Source organism: Myotis brandtii, unplaced genomic scaffold (genome assembly GCF_000412655.1).
Source record: "Myotis brandtii unplaced genomic scaffold, ASM41265v1 scaffold50, whole genome shotgun sequence".
In the NCBI taxonomy this organism is placed as follows: Eukaryota; Metazoa; Chordata; class Mammalia; order Chiroptera; family Vespertilionidae; genus Myotis; species Myotis brandtii.
Window position 1 is genome coordinate 1356838 of NW_005369061.1, and position 24170 is coordinate 1381007.

General features: G+C 50.3%; 1 protein-coding gene across 8 annotated transcripts in view; it reads left to right on the forward strand.

The window, feature by feature from the left end:
• The window catches only part of FLOT2 (flotillin 2), a 17828-nt gene extending 940 nt beyond the window's left edge, over positions 1–16888 (forward strand). For 3 of the 8 annotated variants that reach the window (XM_014548237.1, XM_005876881.2, XM_005876882.2), the window contains exons 2-11: positions 6258–6339; positions 11811–11901; positions 12863–12986; positions 13430–13548; positions 13845–13958; positions 14060–14179; positions 14268–14482; positions 14887–15070; positions 15332–15481; positions 15594–16888. In XM_014548237.1, coding sequence (XP_014403723.1) covers positions 6258–6339; positions 11811–11901; positions 12863–12986; positions 13430–13548; positions 13845–13958; positions 14060–14179; positions 14268–14482; positions 14887–15070; positions 15332–15481; positions 15594–15632 — 1238 coding nt within the window. In that variant the 3' untranslated portion in view covers positions 15633–16888. Of the gene's footprint in view, positions 1–353; positions 881–6257; positions 6340–9769; positions 9861–11810; positions 11902–12113; positions 12177–12862; positions 12987–13429; positions 13549–13844; positions 13959–14059; positions 14180–14267; positions 14483–14886; positions 15071–15331; positions 15482–15593 lie in introns of those variants that run through there. The other 5 variants (XM_005876880.2, XM_005876879.2, XM_005876883.2 and 2 more) reach the window with 5 other exon arrangements.
• Positions 16889–24170: the final 7282 nt, after the last annotated feature.

Below are 24170 nucleotides of genomic sequence, written 5' to 3' on the forward strand. Positions count from 1 at the left end.
CCTGGAAAGGTGGGTGAGGAGGGGTGTCGAGCTGGGGAGCGACGGGGAAGAGTCGGCCAGGGAAGGCCCCCGAGGGTGGAGGGCCCCCGCGGGGGGACGAGGTCGGGACCCCGAGAATCGGGCCTGAGTCTCCTGCGCCCCGGGCGGCACCCGAGACCTTCCCGGAGAGTCCCCCACGCTCTCATCTGCGGGGCTCGGCGCCCACCGGGGCTCCTCCCCCGCAGCGTGTTGTCCCCATGTTTATTTCCTCCTTTCTCCGCCTCCCCTCTGGGCACGTCCTCCCTCCGTGGCCTTGGCGGGGGGATGGGGGGGATCCCGAACTGAAGCTGTGGGGTTCCGGGAGGGAGAGGAACAGCGGTTTGGCTGCATTCCAGCGCCCGGGACCTGGGGTGGGTCGCGCAGCCCCGGAGAGCAGGTGCCTACGTGGGGAGAGGCCCTGGGACACACCATTCCTCCGGGCGCTCGGAGACCCGTTAATCCCCAGCAGGCTGGGGCTCGCTGGGGTTTCCTGGCACTGAGCTGGGTGCGGCCTCTACAGGTTGAGAAACCGGGATCTGGTTTGTGCTGCCCCTGTTGCAAAATGCTGCAGGCTCCGGAATTTCTGTGCGCTTAGGTGGGGCTTGGGGACTCTGCAGTACTAGGGGAGGGGAGAGGTATCTTGTCTTAAGGCTGCCTTTTAAATGGTATATTTGGGTTTCTTGGAAGGTGGCTGAAGCCTTTCAAGGCACCAGCTTGTGCAGCAGCCCTGGATCGCAGGTGCCAGGGAGGGTCCGTGGTTCCTAACACTTGGAGGCCTCATGTCTTACTTGCCCCCTCTCAATGCCGATTTTAAGCCTGTGCACAGAGTTTTACAGCTGTCGACAGAAGGAGGTAGAAACGGGTAAGCTAAGCCAGGTATTGTAGCTGCCCACCTTTGGGAGAGATTGATAAATCCGTCGAAAACTTTTACCCCAGAACATGGCTACATGGCTTCTGGCACAGTCTGGATCTCAAAATCAATCTCTTCACTGGGATAGGAAATCCCCACTCTCCCTGATCAGGCTCTTACTCCTGTGGAGGAGAGAAGATTCTTCACTTTCCTATAGAGACAGCCTGTAGGAAAGTGAAGTATCTTTCAGGAGGGAGATCCCCAGAGAACACTGAGGCCAAATATTTTGATTTCAGAGAGGAAGGGAGAGGGAAAGAGAGAGAGAAACAATGTTGAGAGAGAATCATTGATTGGCTGCCTCCTGCACACTCTACTGGGGATGAGCCCTCAACTCCTGGCATGTGACTGGAATTGAACCCAGGACCCTTTGGTCCCCAGGCTGACACTCTATCCACTGAGCCAAACCAGCTAGGGCAACTGAGGCCAAATTTGCACCGACTTCTGTAAGACCTGGGCCAGTCTCCCAGCCCCCACTCCTAAAGAAGGCTTTTAGAACCCGAATCTGCATTATGTTTTTTCTTTTTAAATATGTTTTTATTGGTTTTTAGGAAGAGAGGAAAGGAGAAGGATAGAGAGAAACATCACTGAGAGAGAAACAGAAACTTCATAGATCTTTTGCCTCCTACACGCCTCCTACTGGAGATCGGGCTGCAACCTGGGTATGTGCCCTGACCGGGAGTCAGACTGGTGACCTCTTAGTTCATGGATCGATGCCCAACCACTGATCCACACGAGCCGGACTTTTTTTTTTTAATTGATTTTTTTTTAAGAGAGAAAAATATCAACTTGTTGTTCCACCCATTTATGCACACACTGGTTGATTCTTGTATGTACCCTGACTGGGAACTGAACCCACAACCTTGGCTTATTGGGACAATCCTTTAACAAGGTGAGCTACTTTGTTTCTCTTGTGAGTTTCTTTCTGGAAGCCTGGTCTCTGAGCTCAGGAGACAAAAGCTCCGATCTTCTTTGGAGAGGGGTGAGAGGAGCCCCTGAGATAGGCTGCTCAGTACCTTCCAGTTGTCAGAAACGAGGTCCTCTTGCCACAGGCCGATGCAGTGCTAATTTGGAAGCTGTTTTAGGGGTGGGGAGAGGAGGCTGTGCTGAGAATTGAGGGTGCTGGAGTCAAGGAAGGGTGCGAGAGAAGAGGGAAAGATGATGCCTAGCATAATAGTACCTTGGGGTTTGAAGTGACCAAACTGAGATGCAGCTCTCTCTTGCGCATGGACTCCCAGGAGAACAGAGTAACTACTCCCAGCCGCCCCACCTGGTTACTTGGCCTGCATCTAAGTCCAGGAGCATCTCACTAAGCCCAGTTTCAGAAGAAGGATGCTGCTATAGCTCATGGTCATCTTCACCTGAGAAGTCTGGAGGTTCTTCTGGTTGTCTAACCTTCCTCCTCCATTCTATAATATAAAACCTTTTGCTCTTTTTCTATTTTGGGATTTTTAGAAGGGGAATCCAAATACCGTACATAATTCTCTCATCTCCATAGTAGGTCAGAGTTTCTTAACCTGGGAATTTGGATAGAATGTAGAGGTCTGTGCCTCTACATTCTATCTTTGGATGGGGAGAAAAGTGCATTTATATGTAGTGTCTCCTATGATTATGAATACTGCATTTGTTGTAATACCTTAAAAATCATTTATGGCCCAGCTGGCATGGCTCAGTGGTTGAGTGTCGACCTTTGAACCAGGAGGTCGAGGTTGGGTTTCAGGTCAGGGCACATACCTGGATTTCTGGGCTGGATCCCCAGTGTGGGGCATGCAGGAGACAGCCGATCAGTGATCCTCTCATCATTGATGTTTCTTTCTTTTTCTTTTTTTCATCATTGATGTTTCTATCTCTCCCTTTCTCTCTGATATCAATAAAAATATTTTTTTTAAATCATGTTCATCACTACTTTGAAATTAAACCAATTATTAGATCTACCATAGACCTTATTTAATGTATTACACTATCACACATATTACTGTGTATTACATGTCCCACTACACCACATACTTGGTTGCTTTAATATTTTTATAACGTTTAATATGATTTGTTTCTTATGAATTTTATTTTATGCATTTATGAACATTCCAGCATTGCTGGACTCCTAAGGATGTTTGTGGCTCAAAAAAAGGCTAAATCCCTCTTGTAGAGTATGGTTTTCTGGACTAATAGGAAGAAGGAAGTGGGAGAGGGAAGGATAGAGGGAAGGGAGTTTTCCTGAGAGGGCAGAATGTGTCTGGGGAGGGGCTAAGAGTGGGGCGGAGGTTATCTAGGCGTGTTTTGGTATTCTTCAGCTTGGTGAAGGATAGACAAAGAAAAGCAAGTTGGCTTAGAAAAAGTGAGATAAAATTAGGGAGAACTTTCAGGTCTCAAGACAGTGGGAATTAGGACAGGCAAGGAAGGGACGCCTAAGTGTTCTCTTTTGGGAATGGTGCCCAGGCTCCGTGTGACCGGGAAGCTGGGCGGAAGATGCCTTCCAGAAGAGGAGGCTGCTGGGGACGGGGTAGTCTGGCAACCCCAGCTTCCTGTTGTCGCTGCCCCTGGGAACCTGGCCATGTTGCTCCTGGCCAAGGCCCAGCTTGAGCTGTGTGTGGCCGCCTGCTCCCAAGGTCAAAGACTGAGTTAGAGGTAAAGGGTGGACATCCCCCTAGCCGTCACCCCAGACCTCCCCCTAGTCCACCCCACCACTACTGCCTCCTCCCCCAGCACATGGAGCAGTGCCCTGGAGCTGGCTGGAGGCCGCCAGGCCCCGCCCCCCACCAGGCCAGAAGAAGTGAAACAAGCTGTGATTTTTGACCTTCTTCCAATCTCATTGGATCCTGAGATGGTTCAGGTTTCAGATGGACTGCTTGTCCTTAGAGGCCTCCCATACCCCACTCCCCAGGGCAGGGAAGCCTGCAATAGCTTCTATTGAACAGCAGCCTTGTGAACAGGTATTTTCACCACAAAGAAACAGAGGCCTAAGACCTCCTCTTCCTACCACTGCTCACATGTGGGCTGATCTTCGCTCCCTGGACCTCTGGCCCCGCTACTTGCCCACTGTGCACAGCAGCAGCCCCAGGAAACTGATTTGGCCGTTTTGTGAGCAGTCTCCGATGCCAGTTCATGAACCTGCAGGCCCTCTGCACTCCTGGAGGCTTTGTTCCTTCACCTCCACTCATCCAAAACGTCTCTCCAGGTTGAGCTTCTCTCCCTTGTGTCTGTTTTGGTTGCTTCACCACTCACCCAAACCTGGACTGTAGAGCTACACCGATACGGTATTCATAGCCACAAGTGGCTACTTCAATTTAATTAATTAAATTAAAATTCATTTCCTCAGTCAGAGCAGCCACATTTCAAATGCTCAGTAGCCACCCGTGGCGAGGGGCTGCCGTTGTTCACAGTGCAGCTACAGAGCATTTCCACTTACACAGGAAGTTCTCTAGAACTTATCCCTCAACGTCAGCCACTGCAAGAGGCTTCGGCCCAATCTCCCTGACCCCAGCATCTTCCTCCTTGTGCAAACTAGTGTTTCTAAAATGCAAATATAATTTTATATTTATAAAACTAAAAATAGGGTTTTTTTTAATTTATTGATTTTTGAGAGAGAGAGGGAGGGGAGAGAGGGAAACAGCAATTTGTTCCACTTTTTTATGCATTCATTGGTTGATTCTTTTATGGGCCCTGACTGGGGATTGAACCCGCAACCTTGGCATATAGGGACGACCCTGTAATCAAATGAGCTGCCTGGCCAGGGCTTGTTGCTCCCCAGTTTATTTATTTATTCATTTATTTATTTATTTATTTATTTTTAAAATATATTTTATTGATTTTTTACAGAGAGGAAGGGAGAGGGATAGAGAGCTAGATACATTGATGGGAGAGAAACATCGATCCGCTGCCTCCTGCACACCTTCTACTGGGGTTGTGCCCACAATCGAGGTACATGCCCTTGACCGGAATCAAACCTGAGACCTTTCAGTCCGCAGGCCGACGCTCTATCCACTGAGCCAAACCGGTTAGGGCCTCCCCAGTTTAAATCTCTGCGTGGTCCCCCATCTATCTCTCTATCTCTCTCTCTCTCTCTCTCTCTCTCTCTCTCTCTCTCTCTCTCTCTCTCTCTCACATACACACACACACACACACAGCTCCTTGGCCTGATACCTGAGACACTGATCTGCCCTCCCCCATCACCAGCTCGTCCCTTGCTATGGGTCCTCATAGACACTGTTACTCAGCTACAGGAAACTATCCCTTACCCTTGACCTTAGGAGGCAAATACCCTAAGGCTTTCCTTAAAACCCCAGTTTGTGAACATGGAAATGATGGCATCCACTGACTTTTTCCCCCAAGTCATATTGCCTTTGTTTTGTGTTTTTAATAAACAATCACATTTCCTTAGAATCATGTTTCCTGTACATTTCTTTTCACTACAAGTGAACTGCCCCTCCAGCTTTTATGCAAGTTTTCTTGAACTTGAGTAGTTTTGGCATTTGTTGGCGGGTTCACAACAAGAATTTCAGGAATTGATTTTTCTCATTTTCTGTACAGTGAGCACGCGGAACATGTCCACAGCATGAATCTGGGTCCCGGCCAGATCCACATCCTGTTTAGTTGATACATAGTTCCCAGGAGCACTTTCTTTTTAGACCTTTTCCCTTTATCTTCACTCCTCCCATTGGTACCATGAGTTGGCCTTTGTGTTGAGGTCTTGCCTTCTCTATCTGCTCCCACAAGAGGAACAAAGTCACTCTGAACCCCTGCGAATATAAGACAGCCTCACCGAGATGTGTCTGCCAGGCTTGAGCAAGGCTCCCACCTTGGCTGAGTCTCCCTCCCTCCCAGCAATCTCCCCGTGTGTGAGGGGTGGGGGGCTGCATTCCCTCCCTGCCTGCACCTGCCCTGATAATAGGTGAATTGCTTGGCATTACAATCATCTCCAAAAAAAAAGTAGGTCCCTCCTCCTAGTCTTATCTCCTTCAAGACAGGACTTATCACCTTCATTTCTGTATTCCTAGCAGAGAAAATACTCTACTTCTTTGCTAAATTAATGGCTGACTGAAAGATTGAAGCTTTTGCTGCTCACTCCTGCCCATGGACCTCTCCTATTCTCTGAAAGCACATATGCTTTGATCTACTCATTGGATAGCCTCCTTTCTATGCAAACTGCCTATCTACCTAACTAGATTCCAAGACCCTTAAGGGCATGTCTCCAATTTGTATGTAACCTCAGCACCTGGCACTCAAAATGCGATTTAAGTGTCTGAGCAGGTAAAGGCCAGGGTTGCTGTTGGAGGGATTGGGGATAGACAAACCCGAGAGCTGATTGACAGCAATGTTTTGCTTTGTTCTCCAGGGGGCTGTTGTGGTTCGGACTATAAACAGTATGTGTTTGGCGGCTGGGCCTGGGCCTGGTGGTGTATCTCTGACACTCAGAGGTAAGGACCTGGGGGCTCAGGGAAACTGGCATCCTGGTGGGCAAGGGAGAGAGGGTTTTCAGCTTTCCCCTGCCTCCCCACAGATCAGCTAGAGCATCTGCCACTTGCCACATTTCATTCTGGGGGTGGGAGCCTCCAGAGAAGCAGGCAGAATAGGTTGCACAGGGATGCGGGAGGTCTGTCCGTGGGCACCTCCTCCTTAGTGGGTGTACTTTTTCCCATTGGAGGCCTCGCTTCTGGCCCAGAGAATTCAGGGTCCTGCCCAGGCAGAATCCAAATGCCCTGATTTTAGCTCAAAGTTATTTGTGAAGCTTTAATTATACACCCTGTTCAGAGTGGGTCTAGGGAGGGAGAGAAGGCTGAAGAGACCCCTAACATGCACCCTCACCTTTACGGGCCCTGAGAAATGCAGGCAAGGGCTAAATAGCAGAGAATACATGTCCAGTGTGAAGTGGCTCTCTGATAGCAGTGGGTTAGAGACAGGAGTGGAGATCTAAGGAATTAGTGCCAGGGTGGGCAAGCCAGGTCTGGACTTCCTAAATCAGTGTGGAAAGACTAGAGGAAGGGATAGTTCAGCTCCCCAGAGGGACTATCATAAGGCTATACCTTCTGGCTCCTCCAGAGCCCCTGGCAGGGCCAGATTCAACCTGGACCTTTCCTGCTACCCTCACTGCCCACCCAAGAGGAGATGAGGCATGCCAGCCACCTTTCCACCATCACCCCCTCCAGGCTATGGGAGATCAGGGGAGGGACCCAGATCCTTCCAGGCCAGGACCCAGGCCAGAGGGGCAGCAGAGCTGTGAAGGTACGGGCATGTGGGGGCCAGGGGGTGTCATCCTGAAGGGGAAGTGATGGAGATTCCAGTGGAAATCCCCTCCACCCCAGCCCCACCAGGCAGCAGATAGAAGCCCCATGGCTGCACTGAGCTGTCAGTGCCTGTGGTTCCACTGAGTCTGGAAGTGTCAGCTAGGGTCCGGGGCTTGAGAAGATGTCACAATGTTTTAACTTCACTGATTGCCCAGTAACCCCTCCCACTTTCCCATCTCTCCCCTAACTTTGCTCTGCCTGAGTGGGATCCTGGGGCAGTGGCCGGCAAACTCATTAGTCAACAGAGCCAAATATCAACAGTACAACGATTGAAATTTCTTTTGAGAGCCAAATTTTTTAAACTTAAACTATATAGGTAGGTACATTGCTATTAACTTAATTAGGGTACTCCTAAGGCTTAGGAAGAGCCACTCTCAAGGGGCCAAAGAGCCGCGTGTGGCTCGCGAGCCCCAGTTCGCCGACCATGGTCCTGGGGGACTCTTCTGGCCCAAGGCCGAAAGCGTCAGGGAGCAATCAATACTGGTCACAGCTTCCTCTCAGGAGGCTCATGGGCACTTCTGAGTGGGCCAGTTGCCCTGTCAGAAACCAGGGGTTGTCCTCTCCAGGGACACTGCCACCCCTTCCCATATGCCCTGCAGTCCTGGGACAACAGTGTGTCCTGTCCAGGCACCTCAGTGTACAGCGAGGCCCAGAGAATTGCAGCTTGCCCAGAGATGGGTCCTGCATGGGCAGCCACTGCAAGGGCAGCAGCTCTGCAGCTCTTGGTCCACATTCTTGGTCCCCCACTCCCGCTTCTTGCTCCAGGGATCAGAGCCCCGAGACGGAGCCACGCTCCTCTGACAGCAGGTGTGGCAGTGAGGGGTGGAAGACCATGTGCCTTGTCCTAGGAAACCAATCTCACACCCAGGCTCTGCATTCCCCCTCTGTCCCACTGGCTGGGCAGTCTGAGTCTGCAGCCCCTCTCCTTCGTGGGCCCTATTCTGGGGGCGCCTCTTTCCCCAACCCCTAGCCTGCTGGGGGACATCGCTACAAACCCAGGCCTTTATTTCCCTAGAGCCTGGATCCTCAGCCTCCTTTTCGAGGTACTTTCCACAGCTGTCCTACGTGTCACTCACTCTCGGTGCCAGCTGTCTTCTCCAGGCTCTGTGAAGTCCCTTCTGCTGCACTTTGCTGCCACGTCCCATATTATCGTGATATGGGCGGCTCTCTCCTTACCTGAGCGATTCCTCCACCTCTGGCATCTGAGCTGCAGCCTCCTGTCTTCCCTCCTTCCCTTCCTCCTTCCTTCCCATCCTGCTATCTCCCTCTCTCCTCCTTCCCCAGAAGAGAGCTTGGTGGTTTCCTGTCTGAGCCAGGTCAAGAGTTCTCTCCGGCCCCAGGGTGCTAGTGGTAGGAGCTTGAAAGAAGGCAGCCTTTGCACATCTGCATGGCCGGAGCCCCCAGGGGTGGCATGTGAGAGTTGAGGTGAGGGTTTCCCATCCCCCCAAACTACTTGCTTCTGCTCCTTCAGCCTCAGTCTCTGTCCTCCCTTCCTCTGGTTCAAGGCAACCTTCCACGCTGTCCACAGGCTGGCCTCTGCCTAGACCACTTCCCTATACACGTTCGCGCACACACGCTGCCCTGGGGAGGCCCAAGGAGCCCAAATAGGGGGGCCAAGCAGCGTAGAGGCGCCTGGTTCTCTTTACCGTGACTCTTCTCTGCCTGTGCCCAGCGTTGGAAGTTCCAACGTGACTTGCTCTGTCATCTCCCAGTTGTCCCTGTGAATACTCCGGCAGGTCACACCTCCTCCCCCAGCCTTCCTTGACACCTGCACCCCCAAATCAGAAAATCCAAATTTTTCTTTGGACTTTTCTGGCCCTAAATTCTTTTTTCTTTTTTTTTTAAATCCTCACCTAAGGGTATTTTTTCCATTGATTTTCAGACAGAGTGGAAGGGAGGAGGGGGTAGGGGGAGAGAGAGAGAGAGAGCACACGCCCCAACTGGGGTGGAGATCAAACCCACAACTGAGGTGCATGCCTTTGACCAGGAATTGAACCCGAGACCCTTTGGTCCGAGGGTCGGTACTCTAGCCACTGAGCAACCGGCCAGGGTCCTAAATTGCCTTCTTAGTGATATGTAGCAGAGACCTTGAGCTTGTGTGCCCCAAGCAGGATTCGGTATTTCCTGTGGCTCATTAAGGCCCAGAATGACCTCCCTCTCCCAGTTTCTGGAAACACGGGTTTGCCTGTTTGGAGTGTCCCTGGTCACGCCAGAAATCTCCTGGGGAGCAGGTGGGGAGCAGCCCAGGTGCCCTGTGCACAGGCTTCCTGACCAGATCATAGGTCCAGGGCATCAACAGCCTCTCTTCCCAGCCCAGCAGCCACTCCTGGGAAGAGTATGGGGGCTAGAGAAGAGACCCAGAGGCGTCAGGCCAGCACGTGGGTGTCTCTGTCCCCCTACAGCCCTAGGCTGAGCTGGCAGTGGGGGGCTGAAGTATGGAGAGCAACCCTGCCCCCAGGCATCAGGCATCGGTGCTTATCTGGTAACCACTGTGTGTGTTTGCTGTGTCCCCCTCCTACCCCTTTCCTGCCCCTACCTCTCCCTACCCCCGGCTGCTCCTCAGACTGTCTCTGGAGGTTATGACCATCCTGTGTCGCTGTGAGAATATTGAGACGTCGGAGGGGGTCCCGCTATTCGTAACAGGGGTTGCACAGGTAATAACCCACCTGCTTCCTCCTCTGTGTCTAACCTTCTCTCTTCCTGCCCTGTGGGGCCTGGCAGGCAGGAGCCAGGTGGACTCCCCTCCTGAGAGTGTGCCTCCCTCCTCTCTGTTCCCACCTCTGCTGGTCTGAGTACCAGGATAGATCCCTGTAGATCCCCTGTAGATCCCTCACCCACTGGGGCTGCTAGTGGGGAAAGAACAATGGATCTGGAAGCTCTGGCAGAGTCTGCCACTTGGTGTCCTTGGATGCCAAGCCTAAATTGGGAGTGAGTTGTGGCAGGAGACACAGGCCCTCATGTGATAGAGCTGGGCTCTCTGGGTTGAGTGGGTTCAGTCCTATCTACAGCTGATGAAGTCCTGGTCCTCCAGGTACCACAGAGCCCCTTGCTAGCCTCTTCTCCAGGCTGACGCCCTAGTGTCAAGCCCTAGCCCCCTCCTTGCAAGGCCAGAAGATAGGTCTCATGGGGAGTTCTACTCACCCAGCCCCTTTGACCCCTTCAATCTTCTTGACAGGCCTGAGCAAAAAGAGCCTTGGCCATTCCTTACCCCTAATGCTTTGTTGAGGGGCCTTTGAGCAGATCTCTTGTCACTGGGCTTTGTTTTCCCATCTGTGAAATGGATGGGGAATCGTGTCCTCTCTGTGCCAGGTAGGGATATTGGAAAGGCAAGTAAAACAATATGAGGGCACTTGGGGATTTTGGGGAAAAGAGTGTAGAGAAACCCGAGCTTTATGATGAATATGCTTTTACTCTGAAAAGCAAGTAACCCGGTGTCTCACTCTTCATTGCCATGTCGCCGGAGCTGATGGAATTCATTCCTAGGCCAGGGCGTTTAGTAACTCCAGGTGCTCTCCTGTCATGTGCAGGTTCCCATTACAAGAAGAGACCTAAGTGTCCTCTTACCCAGCCCCTTCCCCATGCGTTATATTGCCCTTCAGCCTTTTCAGGCAAAAGCTGTACTGCTACTCCCTTCCTCCCCCTGCTGCCATCTCTAATTGGGAAGGGGACCGCCCATCGCACTTGCCCCTTGTAGCCGTGGGAGGGCAGGCGTCAGCACAGAGGCCTGAGAAGCTCAGAGCACTTCAGACAGGGCCCTGGCCTCCCCCACCTCCTGTCTAAAGCAGCCCCACCTGCCTCCAAGTCCACTACTCTCCTTGAGATAACTGCAGATGCCTAGGTCCTTTTTAAACTGGTGATGTGGACCCGTGAGGCCTCAGATTGTCTGGGTAGGACAAGCCTTTCTAGCACTCTTTGGCCAGGAAGCTCTAGTGTGGCCCCATTCCCAACTTGACCACCTGGGCCCAACCCCAGAGGGTAAGCTTCACATCGTAGTCTGCTGGCAGGTGGAGAGACCAGGCAGGGCTTCCCTGGCAAGGGGCAGAGGCAGGATCCCGTCATCATGGCCCAGCAGTGGGCACTCCCAGCCAGCCAGATCACCGCGCAGAGCTTGTAGGCAGCCTCCCGGGGCATCCTGGGGGCTGAGCACACCCAGGGAACAGGCGAGGGCCCCTGGGGAAGGTTCAGATGGCACCCTGAGCAACCTACCCAGCACAGCCTGGAGTACCAGCACTTTCTCGCTCTCCCGGGATATACACACACAGCTGCTCCTGGACTCTCCTCACCCTTCCACCAGCCCAGACCACCACAACCACTTCTCTGCTTCCTTTTCCCACTCTTTAAGCCAGGCCGATTTCAGCAGAGGCAGTATACACAGGGAGAGCCACTCACACTCCCCCTGGAGGCCCCTGCATCACCCTGCCCTGCCTTCCCACCCATCCCCTTCACACACACTTCCAGCCACGACCCCGTGGGGATCCTCCCCAGCCTTCCTGCAGCAGGACCGCTGGCCAGTCCCAGCCGGAACAGTGAGGTGTTGGACTCTTCCCCCACACCCCAGGCCCTGGGCCCCCAGACCCATGCCCCTGTTTTGCATTTCTTGGCAGGATTACCCTAGAGATTATGACGTTGCAGCCCCGCTGCGAGGACGTAGAGACGGCCGAGGGGGTAGCTTTAACTGTGACGGGTGTCGCCCAGGTATAGTAACTCAGCAGCCCTGCGCATTACCGTTGAGCTGCCTCATCCTGTGCTGGGATTTGGGGGGAGGAGAAGACAACAGCCAGGGGCATTCTCTCCAGCACCACTACCCCTGCCCGCCCCCTCCCAAAAGAAGGTCATCGCCACTGGAACGTGCTCTCTTGGCCCCTTGGCCCCCCAGCAGAACTAACAGACACCCCTTTTCTCCTCAGCGGGCCTGCGAGGGACAGAACCGGTGCTGAGGGCTCCTGTCGCACTAACCCCGTTCTTTGCAGGTGTCGGAACTGCCAAGCCCCAGCATCCAGGCCCTTCCCTGTTCTCTGGGCAGGGGGCTGGAGGTGTGGGGACCAGAGGATGAGGTCATGTCAGGCAGGCTCTGGAGTCAGAGACTTATATTCCCTGCTTGGTGCCTGGGTGAGGGGCTTCCTGCCCTCGTCCACCTCTCAACTTCAGAGAGCAGGGAGATTCAACAGTGTTGTAGGCCTCTGGTGAGGGGGTTGTTGGCTTAGTATCTCAGGAAGGGTCTGGGTGGCACCCCTGGAACCACCCCCTGCCCCGTCTAGGCTCTCTTTCCTAGTGTGTTTGTTTCTGTCCCTATTGTTCATTGTCCTTTTTGCATTCTCTGCACCTCAGTCTTCAGGTCTCCCACCTGTGGGGAGCCTGCAAGGGAGGAACTGGCTAATGAGGAACAAGCATGTGGACTGGAAGGGTGAGGGGACAAGCCCCACATGCCCAGGAGAGAGGCCACATCAGGGCCTGGGCTGCCAGGAAGGATGAAATTTCTCAATGTGAGAATTCTTGTTTGCTCTCCCCACTAGAGGCCTCAGACAGACTCCACTCCCGCCCCCAGACCAGGTCTGAAAAAGGAGGGGAGGGACATAGCCACCATCCTCCACACTGGGTCTGGGGCCTCCGTCTGCTCCCTTCATCCTGGCTCAGGCGCCTTTGTGCCCACTGGCAGGTGAAGATCATGACGGAGAAGGAGCTTCTGGCCGTGGCCTGCGAGCAGTTCCTGGGCAAGAATGTGCAGGACATCAAGAATGTCGTCCTGCAGACCCTGGAGGGGCACCTGCGCTCCATCCTCGGTGAGACCCTGCCCAGCCCAGGGGCCCCTCTGCTGCCCTGGCGGAGCATCACAGGGCCCCAAACCAGGGCCAGGGAGGGGTGCAGGAGGGGGTGGGGGGCCTGTCAGACCACCGAGGTTTCTAGATGAAAAGCTGAAACATTTTCCTCAAGTATTTCCTTTCAGAACTTCAGGTGACTTGTGTGAAGGAGAGGGCATTAGGTGGGGGGGCGGTGAGGGGCTGCCAGTCTGATCAGGCACCCAGTGCTGCTTAGAACACTATTCTTCATCCAGCCTGCACTCTGCAGAAGGCAGCTTGGCACTAAGCACTGTTCAGAAGAAACCGGGAAGACCCAGCTCAGACCGCACAGCCCTGCATAGACTCAGACCTCTGCTTGCATGCCTCCTCCCTTTCCTAGCCGGCTCGGTCCCTGGGGAGCCAGCCCATGATCCTTCTGCCCCCAGGGACCCTGACTGTGGAGCAGATTTATCAGGACCGGGACCAGTTTGCCAAGCTGGTGCGGGAGGTGGCAGCCCCTGACGTCGGCCGCATGGGCATCGAGATCCTCAGCTTTACCATCAAGGTGCGATGGATGGGAAGACTGCAGTCCCCTACAACCATCTGGGAGTGGGGGACTTGGCAGGAGGGGACCTTTGTGCTTATAACTGTTCCTAGGGAGCCTTGGCCAGGTGGCCTCATCATTAGAGCGTCGTCCCAATACGCCAAGGTCACGGGCTTGATCTCCTCTCAGGGCACATACAAGAAGCAGCTAATGAATGCATCAATAAGTGGCACAACAAATCAACGTTTCTCTCTCAAATTAATAAAAAATGTTTAAAAACTGTTCTAGGGATGACTCCCTCTTCCTTCCCTCCCCAGGATGTGTATGACAAAGTGGACTATCTGAGCTCCCTGGGCAAGACGCAGACGGCGGTGGTACAGAGGGATGCTGACATCGGGGTGGCCGAGGCCGAGCGGGATGCAGGCATCCGGGTATGTGGACTTTCCTTCCCGCCCCCAGGGACCGGGAACTCAGGGGTGGTGGGACCATGGTTTCTCAGAGGACCCTCAGCACCTACCCCTCCTGATCCCAGGAAGCCGAGTGCAAGAGGGAGATGCTGGACATGAAGTTCATGGCAGACACCAAAATCGCCGACTCCAAGCGAGCCTTCGAGCTGCAGAAGTCAGCCTTCAGTGAGGAAGTCAATATCAAGGTGAGGAGCCAGAGGGCACCTGAGTTGGGGCTTAGGACTCAAGACTTGGCAACTAGCCTCTGACATGCTCACCACACTTCTGCCACAGACAGCTGAGGCCCAGCTGGCCTATGAGCTGCAAGGAGCCCATGAGCAGCAGAAGATTCGGCAAGAAGAGATTGAGATTGAGGTTGTGCAGCGTAAGAAGCAGATTGCGGTGGAGGCACAAGAGATCCTGCGCACAGAGAAGGAGCTGATTGCCACCGTGCGCCGCCCCGCGGAGGCAGAGGCGCACCGCATGCAGCAGATAGCCGAGGGCGAAAAGTGAGTGCTGGTGGGCGGCAGGGGCTGGGCGGCACTCAGGCTCCTCTGCCGCGCACGCACTCCCTCCACTCTGCTGACCACAGTTTAGAAGCCAGTGCTCCTCCATCCTGTTTACTCACTGTGACGAACATGGCATTATTGTTAGAACTGAATTAGATAAAAGAGGTTTGAGGGCCTGGAATGGTGCTTGACACAGCATCCTGGTTAATCTCCTCTTCTGTTTGCATCTGGAAGCCCATACCTCTCTCTGGCCAGAGCCAGAATGCCAGGGCACCCCCTTCACGGGTCCCCCACCCTGACACCACCTGCCAGAGCAGAGGGCTTGAGGGTTTGCTGGCCCCCAGACAAGGCTTGAGGGACCCCTGGTACAGCCCACTGATCCTGCCGCACCTGGACTCCCTCAGGGTGAAGCAGGTCCTCTTGGCTGAGGCAGAGGCTGAGAAGATCCGGAAAATCGGTGAGGCGGAGGCAGCAGTCATCGAGGCGATAGGCAAGGCAGAGGCTGAGCGGATGAAGCTCAAGGCTGAGGCCTACCAGAAATACGGGGACTCAGCCAAGATGGCCATGGTGCTGGATGCCCTGCCCCAGGTGAGTCCCAGCAGGGCAAGTGCAGGAATTTCTCTGGGCCTTGTCAGGAACACAGCGACAGGCTGGCTAGAAGGATTAAATGGGGGAGTATTCAGCAGGAGGAGGAACCCTACAACAGGCATCCAGACTATGGCTTTCAAATAAGGGCCACCCAGGCTGTTTGGGGGTTTAGGTGAGATGGGGAGGGGAGAGATGCTGGGCAGGGCGAATGGACGGAGACAGAACCAACCAACCAAGCTCTCCTCCCACCCAACCTCCTAGATCGCTGCCAAAGTCGCAGCCCCATTGACCAAAGTCGATGAGATTGTGGTCCTCACCGGGGACAACAATAAGGTGACATCAGAAGTAAACCGACTGCTGGCCGAGCTGCCTGCCTCCGTGCATGCCCTCACAGGCGTGGACCTATCCAAGGTGTGTACTTGGCTCGCTGTGATGAGGTTGCCTGGGTAGCTATTGGACTGACCCATGTGGAACGGTTGTGGGCCCCAGAGCCATGGCCTCATGGCATTTCCCATCCTTACAGATACCCCTGATCCAGAAGGCCACCGGTGTACAGGTGTGAGGCTCCCGAAGAACCCACACCCTTCAGCAGCTGCCCGCTCCTCCCTCCAGCACCTGTTTCAATACTGCAGGAACAATGGGAATGTTACTGACTCTGGTGCCTTATTTGTAGGGACCAGAAGTGCTGCGTGTTCAGGCCTTCTCTGGCTGTCTTCCCTTCTGTCCGTCTCCTTCCTCTTCTCCTTTACCCCACACCCTCACACTCACTGCCATATTCATCTGGTGTGTCTCTTCCACCCTCATCTTCCTGTACATATGCCTCTTCCTTCATCTGTTTGTCTTTTTCTCTCCCTCTTCCCTCCCACCCATCCTTTACACACATCATGTAATTTAAGCTGAAGATGTTTATTATAATCACTGTCTGTCTGTAAGGGGTGGCCCTGCTGCTCTTCAGAATCCTGGTGCCTTGAAGTTCTCTGTGCGTCCTCCCTGTGGCCTTGTCCAGACCTCAGCATGGGTGCAGGGGGTCTGGGTAGAATGGCCCCCTGCCCCTCTCCTGGCCTGGTTTTCCAGCCCTAAACCCTCCCCTGGGAAACCCCAGCCTCACTCACTCTAGCCCCTCTAGGCCAGGTAGCAGTGGCCTACAGACCCAGGCCATTGCCCTTCACTTCACACCTCCCCAACCCCAGGTCTGCTCTCATACCTTACCTTTCTACCCACCCCAGGGGCACAGAAGCAAGGCCTCCTGTCTATAACAGCTCTCTCAGTTGACTACTGCCTTAGGAGGCCCCTGCTTGTGCTCAGGGAAGTCCCCCTCATGGACATGTCCCTGCTGGAGTGAGGCTTGGTCCCAGCTCTGCTAAGTCTTTCTGGGATCAGGGTCTAGCCCTGTTGGGGACTAGAAAGTCTGTAGACCCTCTTCCTGCTAGGGCTGCTCTGTTCTGGGTATGAGGCCAGGTCCTTCCAGTGGGCAAGGCTGTGCCAACCCTGTACAGAATCGAGTGCTGTAGACTGGCCAGACTTCATACTCCTTGTGCCATTTTTCTTCCTGGCCAGAGTGATAGGGTCCCAGCCATGGGAGCAGCCCAGCCCTCTGTCTCCTTGCTCTAGTGGAGGCAGAGAAGCCCACAGGCCAAGCACCCAGGGGTGCTGTGGATGTCCTGTGGTCCCAGTCCCCCACCCCTGGCACGGGCCCTGCCCCAGCCTGTGTAGCTGTTCCTGCATGTGGATGCTGCATGTTTGGTCTGGGGCTTGGATGCTGCACTGCCCCACTGCCTGTCCCTTCTGGTAAAATAAAGATCTGTTATGCCAATGCCCTATTGTGTGTCTTCTGTGAGGAGAGAGACTGGGAACCAAGCACTAACAGAGAGCCCTCCCATATACACCTTCAGCCTGAAGGCTGTACTTGGTCTGTCTTTCCCGCCCCAGCCACTTGAGGGCATCAGCACACTTGCAGTGTCCCCAATAGTATCCTGAGACAGGGCAGCCATTGGCCTAGCTGCTGAGGCTAGACCTGAGCTCTGGGAGACCCAGCTCCATTTCGGGCAGAAGAATAAGGGGCTCTTAGGTCCTCTGTATCCCTCTGGCCATCCTGAACCCCACTCAGTAATGGAGTCCACGTCTCAGGCTTAAGCATGAACTCTGGAGTTAGGCTGCTTCGGTTTAAATTTTAGCTCAGTTGTTTATGACCTATGTCATCTTGGACAAGTAACTTCATCTTTCTGGGCTTCAATATTTACTCATTTTACAAATTTATCTAACGCTTGCTGTGTTGTCCTAGATGCTGAGGGGACTGCAATGAACAGAACAAATCCATAGCTTTTAGAGCTTGCACTCAAGTAGGGGAAATGAAATAAGAAAAATTAAATACGTATGCAATATGTTACGTGATGATGTGTACTAAGAAAGAAAATAAAATCCTGAAAGAACTAGGAAGTTTGGGAGGGTGTTGAAGGAAGACCTATTTGAAAAAGGTTAAAACTACATGTATTGTGAGACAATTTCTCTATACTGCTTATTTTAAATTCCAAAGGTGACATCTCTGAAAATAAATCATTTTTCAGCTAAAGGGTAAAGGAATAAGCAATGCAGATATGTGAGGGGCAGAGCTTCCCAACCAAAGACCTCCAAGGTGGAGTGTGTCTGTCATGATCAAAGAACAGCAAGGAAGTCAGTGTGTTTGGAAGTGATGAGTGAACGAGCAGCAGGGAGGGTGGCAGTAGATGAGGTCATGATGGAAATGTGGAACCTTACTGTAATGGCATATTTGGGGCAATTACTCTCAGATGGGAAACCACTGAAGCTTTTTGAAAGAGGAGTGATGTGCTCTGACATACTTGAAAAGATCATTCTGCCCTAACCGGTTTGGCTCTGTGGATAGAGCGTCAGCCTGCAGTCCAAAGGATCCTGGGTTCGATTCTAGTCAAGGGCACGTACCTCAGTTGCAGGCTCCTCCCTGGCCTGGGCCCTGGTCAGGGCTCATGCAAGAGGCAATCAATTGATGTGTTTCTCTCACATTGATGTTTCTCTCTGTCTTTCCCTCTCTTCCACTCTCCCTAAAAATCAATGGAAATTATCCTTGGGTGAGGATTAACAAAATAATAATAATAATAAAAAGATCATTCTAAGCACTGTGACAATTCAAGGAAAAAAGACAAATCTTTTTTAAAAAATATATTTTATTGATTTTTTACAGAAAGGGAGAGGGACAGAGAGCCAGAAACATCGATCAGCTGCCTCCTGCACATCTCCCACTGGGGATGTGCCCGCAACCAAGGTACATGCCCTTGACCGGAATCGAACCCGGGACCCCTCAGTCCACAGGCCGACGCTCTATCCACTGAGCCAAACCGGTTAGGGCACAAATCTTTTTAAAAAATGGTGCTAGAACAACTGAGTCTGTATGAGGGGGAAATTTAATCACAACCCCCACCTCACTCCATATACAAAAACTAGTTTGAGATGGATCATAGACCTAAAGTCAAAACTTAAATCACAAAGCTTATAGAATAACAGGAATGTCTTTATGACCTTGGCATAGGCAAGATTTCTTAGGGGGGAAAAAAAGCCCATTAAAGATGAAATTGATAAATTGGGCCATATAATTAAGTCTGTTCATCAAAAGAAACTTAAGCCCAACAGGCGTGGCTCAGTGGCTGAGCTTCGACCTATGAACCAGGGAGTGATGGTTTGATTCAGGTCAGGGCACATGCCCGGGTTGCAGGCTCGATCCCCAGTAGGGGGCGTGCAGGAGGCAGCCAATCAATGATTCTCTCTCATTGATGTTTCTATCTCTTCTTCTATGAAATCAATAAAAATATATTAAAAATAAATAAGTACATAAATACATTTAAAAAATTAAGAAAAAATGCCGAAACCGGTTTGGCTCAGTGGATAGAGCGTCGGCCTGCGGACTGAAGGGTCCCAGGTTCGATTCCGGTCAAGGGCATGTGCCTGGGTTGCGGGCACATCCCCAGTGGGAGATGTGCAGGAGGCAGCTGATCGATGTTTCTCTCTCATCGATGTTTCTGGCTCTCTGTCTCTCTCCCTTCCTCTCTGTAAAAAATCAATAAAATATATTAAAAAAAAAAATTAAGAAAATGAAAGGGAAGTGCAGTCAGAAAAAATATTTACAATGCATATATCTGATAAAGGACTTGCATCCCATAATACCAAAACACCCCAATAAGAACATTGCTCTAAACACCCTCCTGAGAATAGATGAAGAGGGGTAAGCAAGGCAGCAGGGAGACCAGCTGCTTCTCACCAGTATTGCAATAATACAGGTGAGCCCTGACCGGTTTGGCTCAGTGGATAGAGCATCAGCCTGCAGACTCAAGGGTCCCAGGTTTGATTCTGGTCAAGGGCACGTACCTTGGTTGCGGGCACGTCCCCAGTAGGGAGTGTGCAGGAAGCAGCTGATCAATGTTTCTCTCTCATTGATGTTTCTAACTCTCTATCCCTCTCCCTTTCTCTCTGTAAAAAATAAAATATAAAAAAATAATAATACAGGTGAATATGATGGCCACTCTGACCAATGGGGGTAGTGGAGAAGCACTCAGATTCTGTATATATTTTGAACTAAGCAGAATTGCTGACATATTGGATCTGAGAGAAAAAAAATGAAATTAAAAAAATGCCTCCGCCAAAACCGGTTTGGCTCAGTGGATAGAGCGTCGGCCTGCGGACTGAAAGGTCCCAGGTTCGATTCCGGTCAAGGGCATGTACCTGGGTTGCGGGCACATCCCCAGTGGGAGATGTGCAGGAGGCAGCTGATCGATGTTTCTCTCCCATCGATGTTTCTAACTATCTATCTCTCTCCCTTCCTCTCTGTAAAAAATCAATAAAAAATATATTTTTTTAAAAAATGCCTCCAAGATGCCATATTCATGAATTTGAAGACTCCGTATTGCAAAGATATCAACACTCCCCAATTGGTCTATAGGTTCAATACAATCCCATTCAAAATCCCAAGAGAGTTTTAATTGGCAAACTAATTATGGGCAGTTGCTCTTCGAGCCTGCCTGCTCTCTTTCCCTCTCTGAGAGTGTACTTTCGCTTTAATAAATCTTGCCACTGCCACTTGAACTCCTAAAAAAAAACACCTAATTATGAAAGTTATAGGGAAATGCCAAAGGACTAAGAATAAGCAAGACAAACTTGAAAAAGAGCAAAGTTGGAAGATTTAACTATCAGTATCAAGACTTAACTTTTTTTGTTTTAAATATATTTTATTGATTTTTTACAGAGAGGAAGGGAGAGGGATAGAGAGTCAGAAACATCGATGAGAGAGAAACATCAATCAGCTGCCTCCTGCACACCTCCCACTGGGGATGTGCCCGCAACCAAGGTACATGTCCCTGACAGGGATCGAACCTGGGACCCTTCAGTCCGCAGGCCGACGCTCTATCCACTGAGCCAAACCGGTCAGGGCAAGACTTAAAGTTTTAGTCATTAAGTCCTAGCTGGTTTGGCTCAGTGAATAGAGCATCAGCCTGCGGACTGAAGGGTCCTGGGTTCGATTCCGGACAAGGGCACATGCCCGGGTTGCAGGCTTGATCCCCAGTAGGGGGCGTGCAGGAAGCAGCCAATGGGTGATTCTCTCTCATCTTTGATGTTTCTATCTCTCCCTCTCCTTTCCTCTCTGAAATCAATAAAAATATATTTTTAAAAAAGTTTTAGTCAATAAGACAGTGTGATTGATATTGGCACACTCTAGACCAATGGAATAGGATGGAGAGTCCAAAAATACACTTGTTTTAAGACAAAAGTGACAATGTAGAGCTATGTGGAAAGAATAGTCTTTTCAATACTGTATATCTGGGGGGGGGGGGGGGGGGGGGGAGATGGTTCTTGCTCATGAACCTCACATTGTACACAAAATCAATTCCAGATCAATTCTAGATCTAAATGTGAAAAGTAAAATAACAAAACATGTAGAAAATAACAGAATATCTTTATGACCTTAGGGTAAGCAAAGATTTTTTAAACCAATATGAAAATCAGTAACTACAAAAGAGAAGATTGATAAGACATTAATCTCCAGGGAGCTTTGCTAAGCAAAAAAAAGCTAATCCCAAAATGTGGCATACTATATCGTTTCATTTATATAACTTTTTATTTTTAATTGCAGTAAAATATATAGAATAATAGACTAATGATAGGTTCAAGCCCTACACAGAATGGCCAAGGGATGTATGAAGACGTGTTTGGAAGACTGTATTTTGCAAAGATAGTGGCAACAATATCTTCATTCCACCTGTTCCTCTTATAGTGTGACTTTGACTTCCAATTAGAGGCAGAGCCTATGCCCGCTTCCCTTGAAACTGAGTGGATTTTGTGACTATTTCCGTCAGTAAAATATAGTAGACTTGATGCTATGTGACTTCTGAGGCTGGACCATGACAATGTAGCTTCTAACCACTATGTAAGCAGTCTGACTGTTCTGAAGTCACTGTGCTGTGAGGAAGCCCGAGCAGATAGACACACAGATAGGCCCGGAGTTATATGAAGAGACAGAGAGATGCCTGGCCAGCCCCCAGCTCTTCCAGCCCCCATCTGACAGACCTCAAGCCAATTGGGCCCAGCCTACTTCCTGAAATCCTGATCCCCGAAGCAGTGAGAGAGAGTTTACTGGTAAGTTTCCATGTTTGGGGATGATTTATCACATAGCAATGGATGATGGGAATAACATGCATAACTTCATTAGTCATCAGGGAAATGCAAATTAAAACCAGGATAAGATATCACTACACACCCACCATAATGACAGAGTAAAATGGAGAAGAGTAACAATACCAAGTGTAGATGAGGCTGTGGAGCAATTGGAACTTGGATACACTGCTGGTAGAAATGCGTACTGATACGACCACTTTGGAAATCTGTTTGACAGAATGTAGTACAGCTGAACATAGCATAGGTTTTGACCCAACCATTCCACTTCCAGCAGAAATATACATACATGTATGCACAAGAGTATTCATAGCAGCATTATGAATAACGACCCTCAAATTCAAACAACCCAAATGTTTACCAATAGTGGAATGAATACAGTGTAGTATGTTCAGGAAATTAAATACTACACAGTAGCCCTGGCTGAGTAGCTCAGTTGATTAGAGTGTTGTCCCAATACACCAGGGCTGTGGGTTTGTCCCGGTAAGGGCACATACAAAAATTAATCAATGAACACATAAGTGGAACAAAAAAAATCGATGTTTCTCTCTTTCTCATCTCTGTAAAAATCACTCAATAAGTAAAAAAGAAGCCCTAGCCGGTTTAGCTCAGTGGATAGAGCGTCAGCCTGCAGACTGAAGGGTCTCGGGTTCGACTCAGGTCAGGGGCACATGCCTCAGTTGCAGGTTCCCCTGCCCTGATCTGGGTGCATCCAGGAAGCAACCAATCGATGTGTCTCTCACATTAATGTCTCTCCCTCTCCCTCCCACTCTCTCTAAAAATCAATGGAAAAATATTCTTGGGTGAGGATTAACAAAAAAATAAAAGTAAGTAAAGAAGTTAAATAAATAAGTACTGCACAGTAATGAAAATAAACAAATTACTGATACATACAACAACATGAATGAGTCTCAAAATGGCCCTAAACGGTTTGGCTCAGTGGATAGAGCGTCAGCCTGTGGACTGAAGGGTCCCAGGTTTGATTCCGGTCAAGGGCACATGCCCGGGTTGTGGGCTCAATCCCCAGTAGGGGGCATGCAGGAGACAGCCGATCAATGATTGTCATCATTGATGTTTCTATCTCTCTCCCTCTCCCATCCTCTCTGAGATCAATAAAAACATATTTTAAAAAAAATTTGTTCTTCTAATATAATAATACTCAATTTGCAAATTTTTTTAAAAAAAATGAATCTCAAAATGTTGAGAGAAAGAAGCCAGACAAAAAAAAATAATATATCATGGCCTGGCAGATGTGGCTCAGTGGTTGAGCATCGACCTATGAACCAGGAGGTCACTGTTCGATTCCCTGTCAGGGCACATGCCTGGGTTGTGGGCTCAATCCCTAGTGTGGGTGAGCAGGAGGCAGCTGATCAATGATTCTCATCATTGATTCTTCTATCTCTTTTCCTCTCCCTTCCTCTCTGAAATCAATAAAAAAATATTTTTAAAAAGTAATAATACATTGTGTACCAGTCCATTATACAAAGTCCAAAAAAGTAGGTAAAGCTAATCTATGACTTTAGAAATCAAGATAGAAGGTCATCTTTGGAGAAAAAGAGGTCATGACCAAGAGAGGACACAGGAGGCTCCTGGGAATGTTTTCTTTCTTGATCTGGGTGGTTCTTACATGGGTGTGTTAACTTTGTGATAATTCACTTATGAGTTGTGTACTTTTTGAATGTACTAGTATGTTGTACTTCAATAAAAAGTTAATTCAAAAATAACTTGCCACATGAAATATTCCTTAGTCATAAAAAAAGAATGAAATCTTACTATTTGAGATAGCATGGATGGACCTAGAGAATATTATGCTAAATGAAATAAGTCATGCAGAGAAAGACAAATACCAAATGATTTCACTTATATGTGGAATCGAAAGAACAAAATAAATGAACAAACAAAATTGAAACAAGCCTGGCCAGTGTGGCTCAGTGGTTGAGCATTTGACCTATGAACCAGGAGGTCACAGTTCAATTCCCAGTCAGGGCACATGCCCGGGTTGTGGGCTCAATCCATAGTGTAGGGCATGCAGGAGGCAGCCAATCAATGGTTCTCTCTCATCACTGATGCTCTATCTCTCCCTCTCCCTTCCTCTTTGAAATCAATAATATATATATATATATTTTTCAATCAATGGTCTCTCATCACTGATGCTCTATCTCTCCCTCTCCCTTCCTCTTTGAAATCAATAATATATATATATATATTTTTTTTTAATTGAAACAAATTTATAGATACAGAGAACAGATTGATGGTTGCCAGAGGGGAGAGGGGAATGGGAACTGGGTAAAAAAGATTAACCTATTAAGAAGTACAGTCCAGCTGGTGTTGCTCAGTGGTTGAGCGTTGCCCTATGAACCAAGAGGTCCCTGGTTCAATTCCTGGTCAGGGCACGTGCCTGGGTTTTGGGCTTGATCCCCAGGTGTGT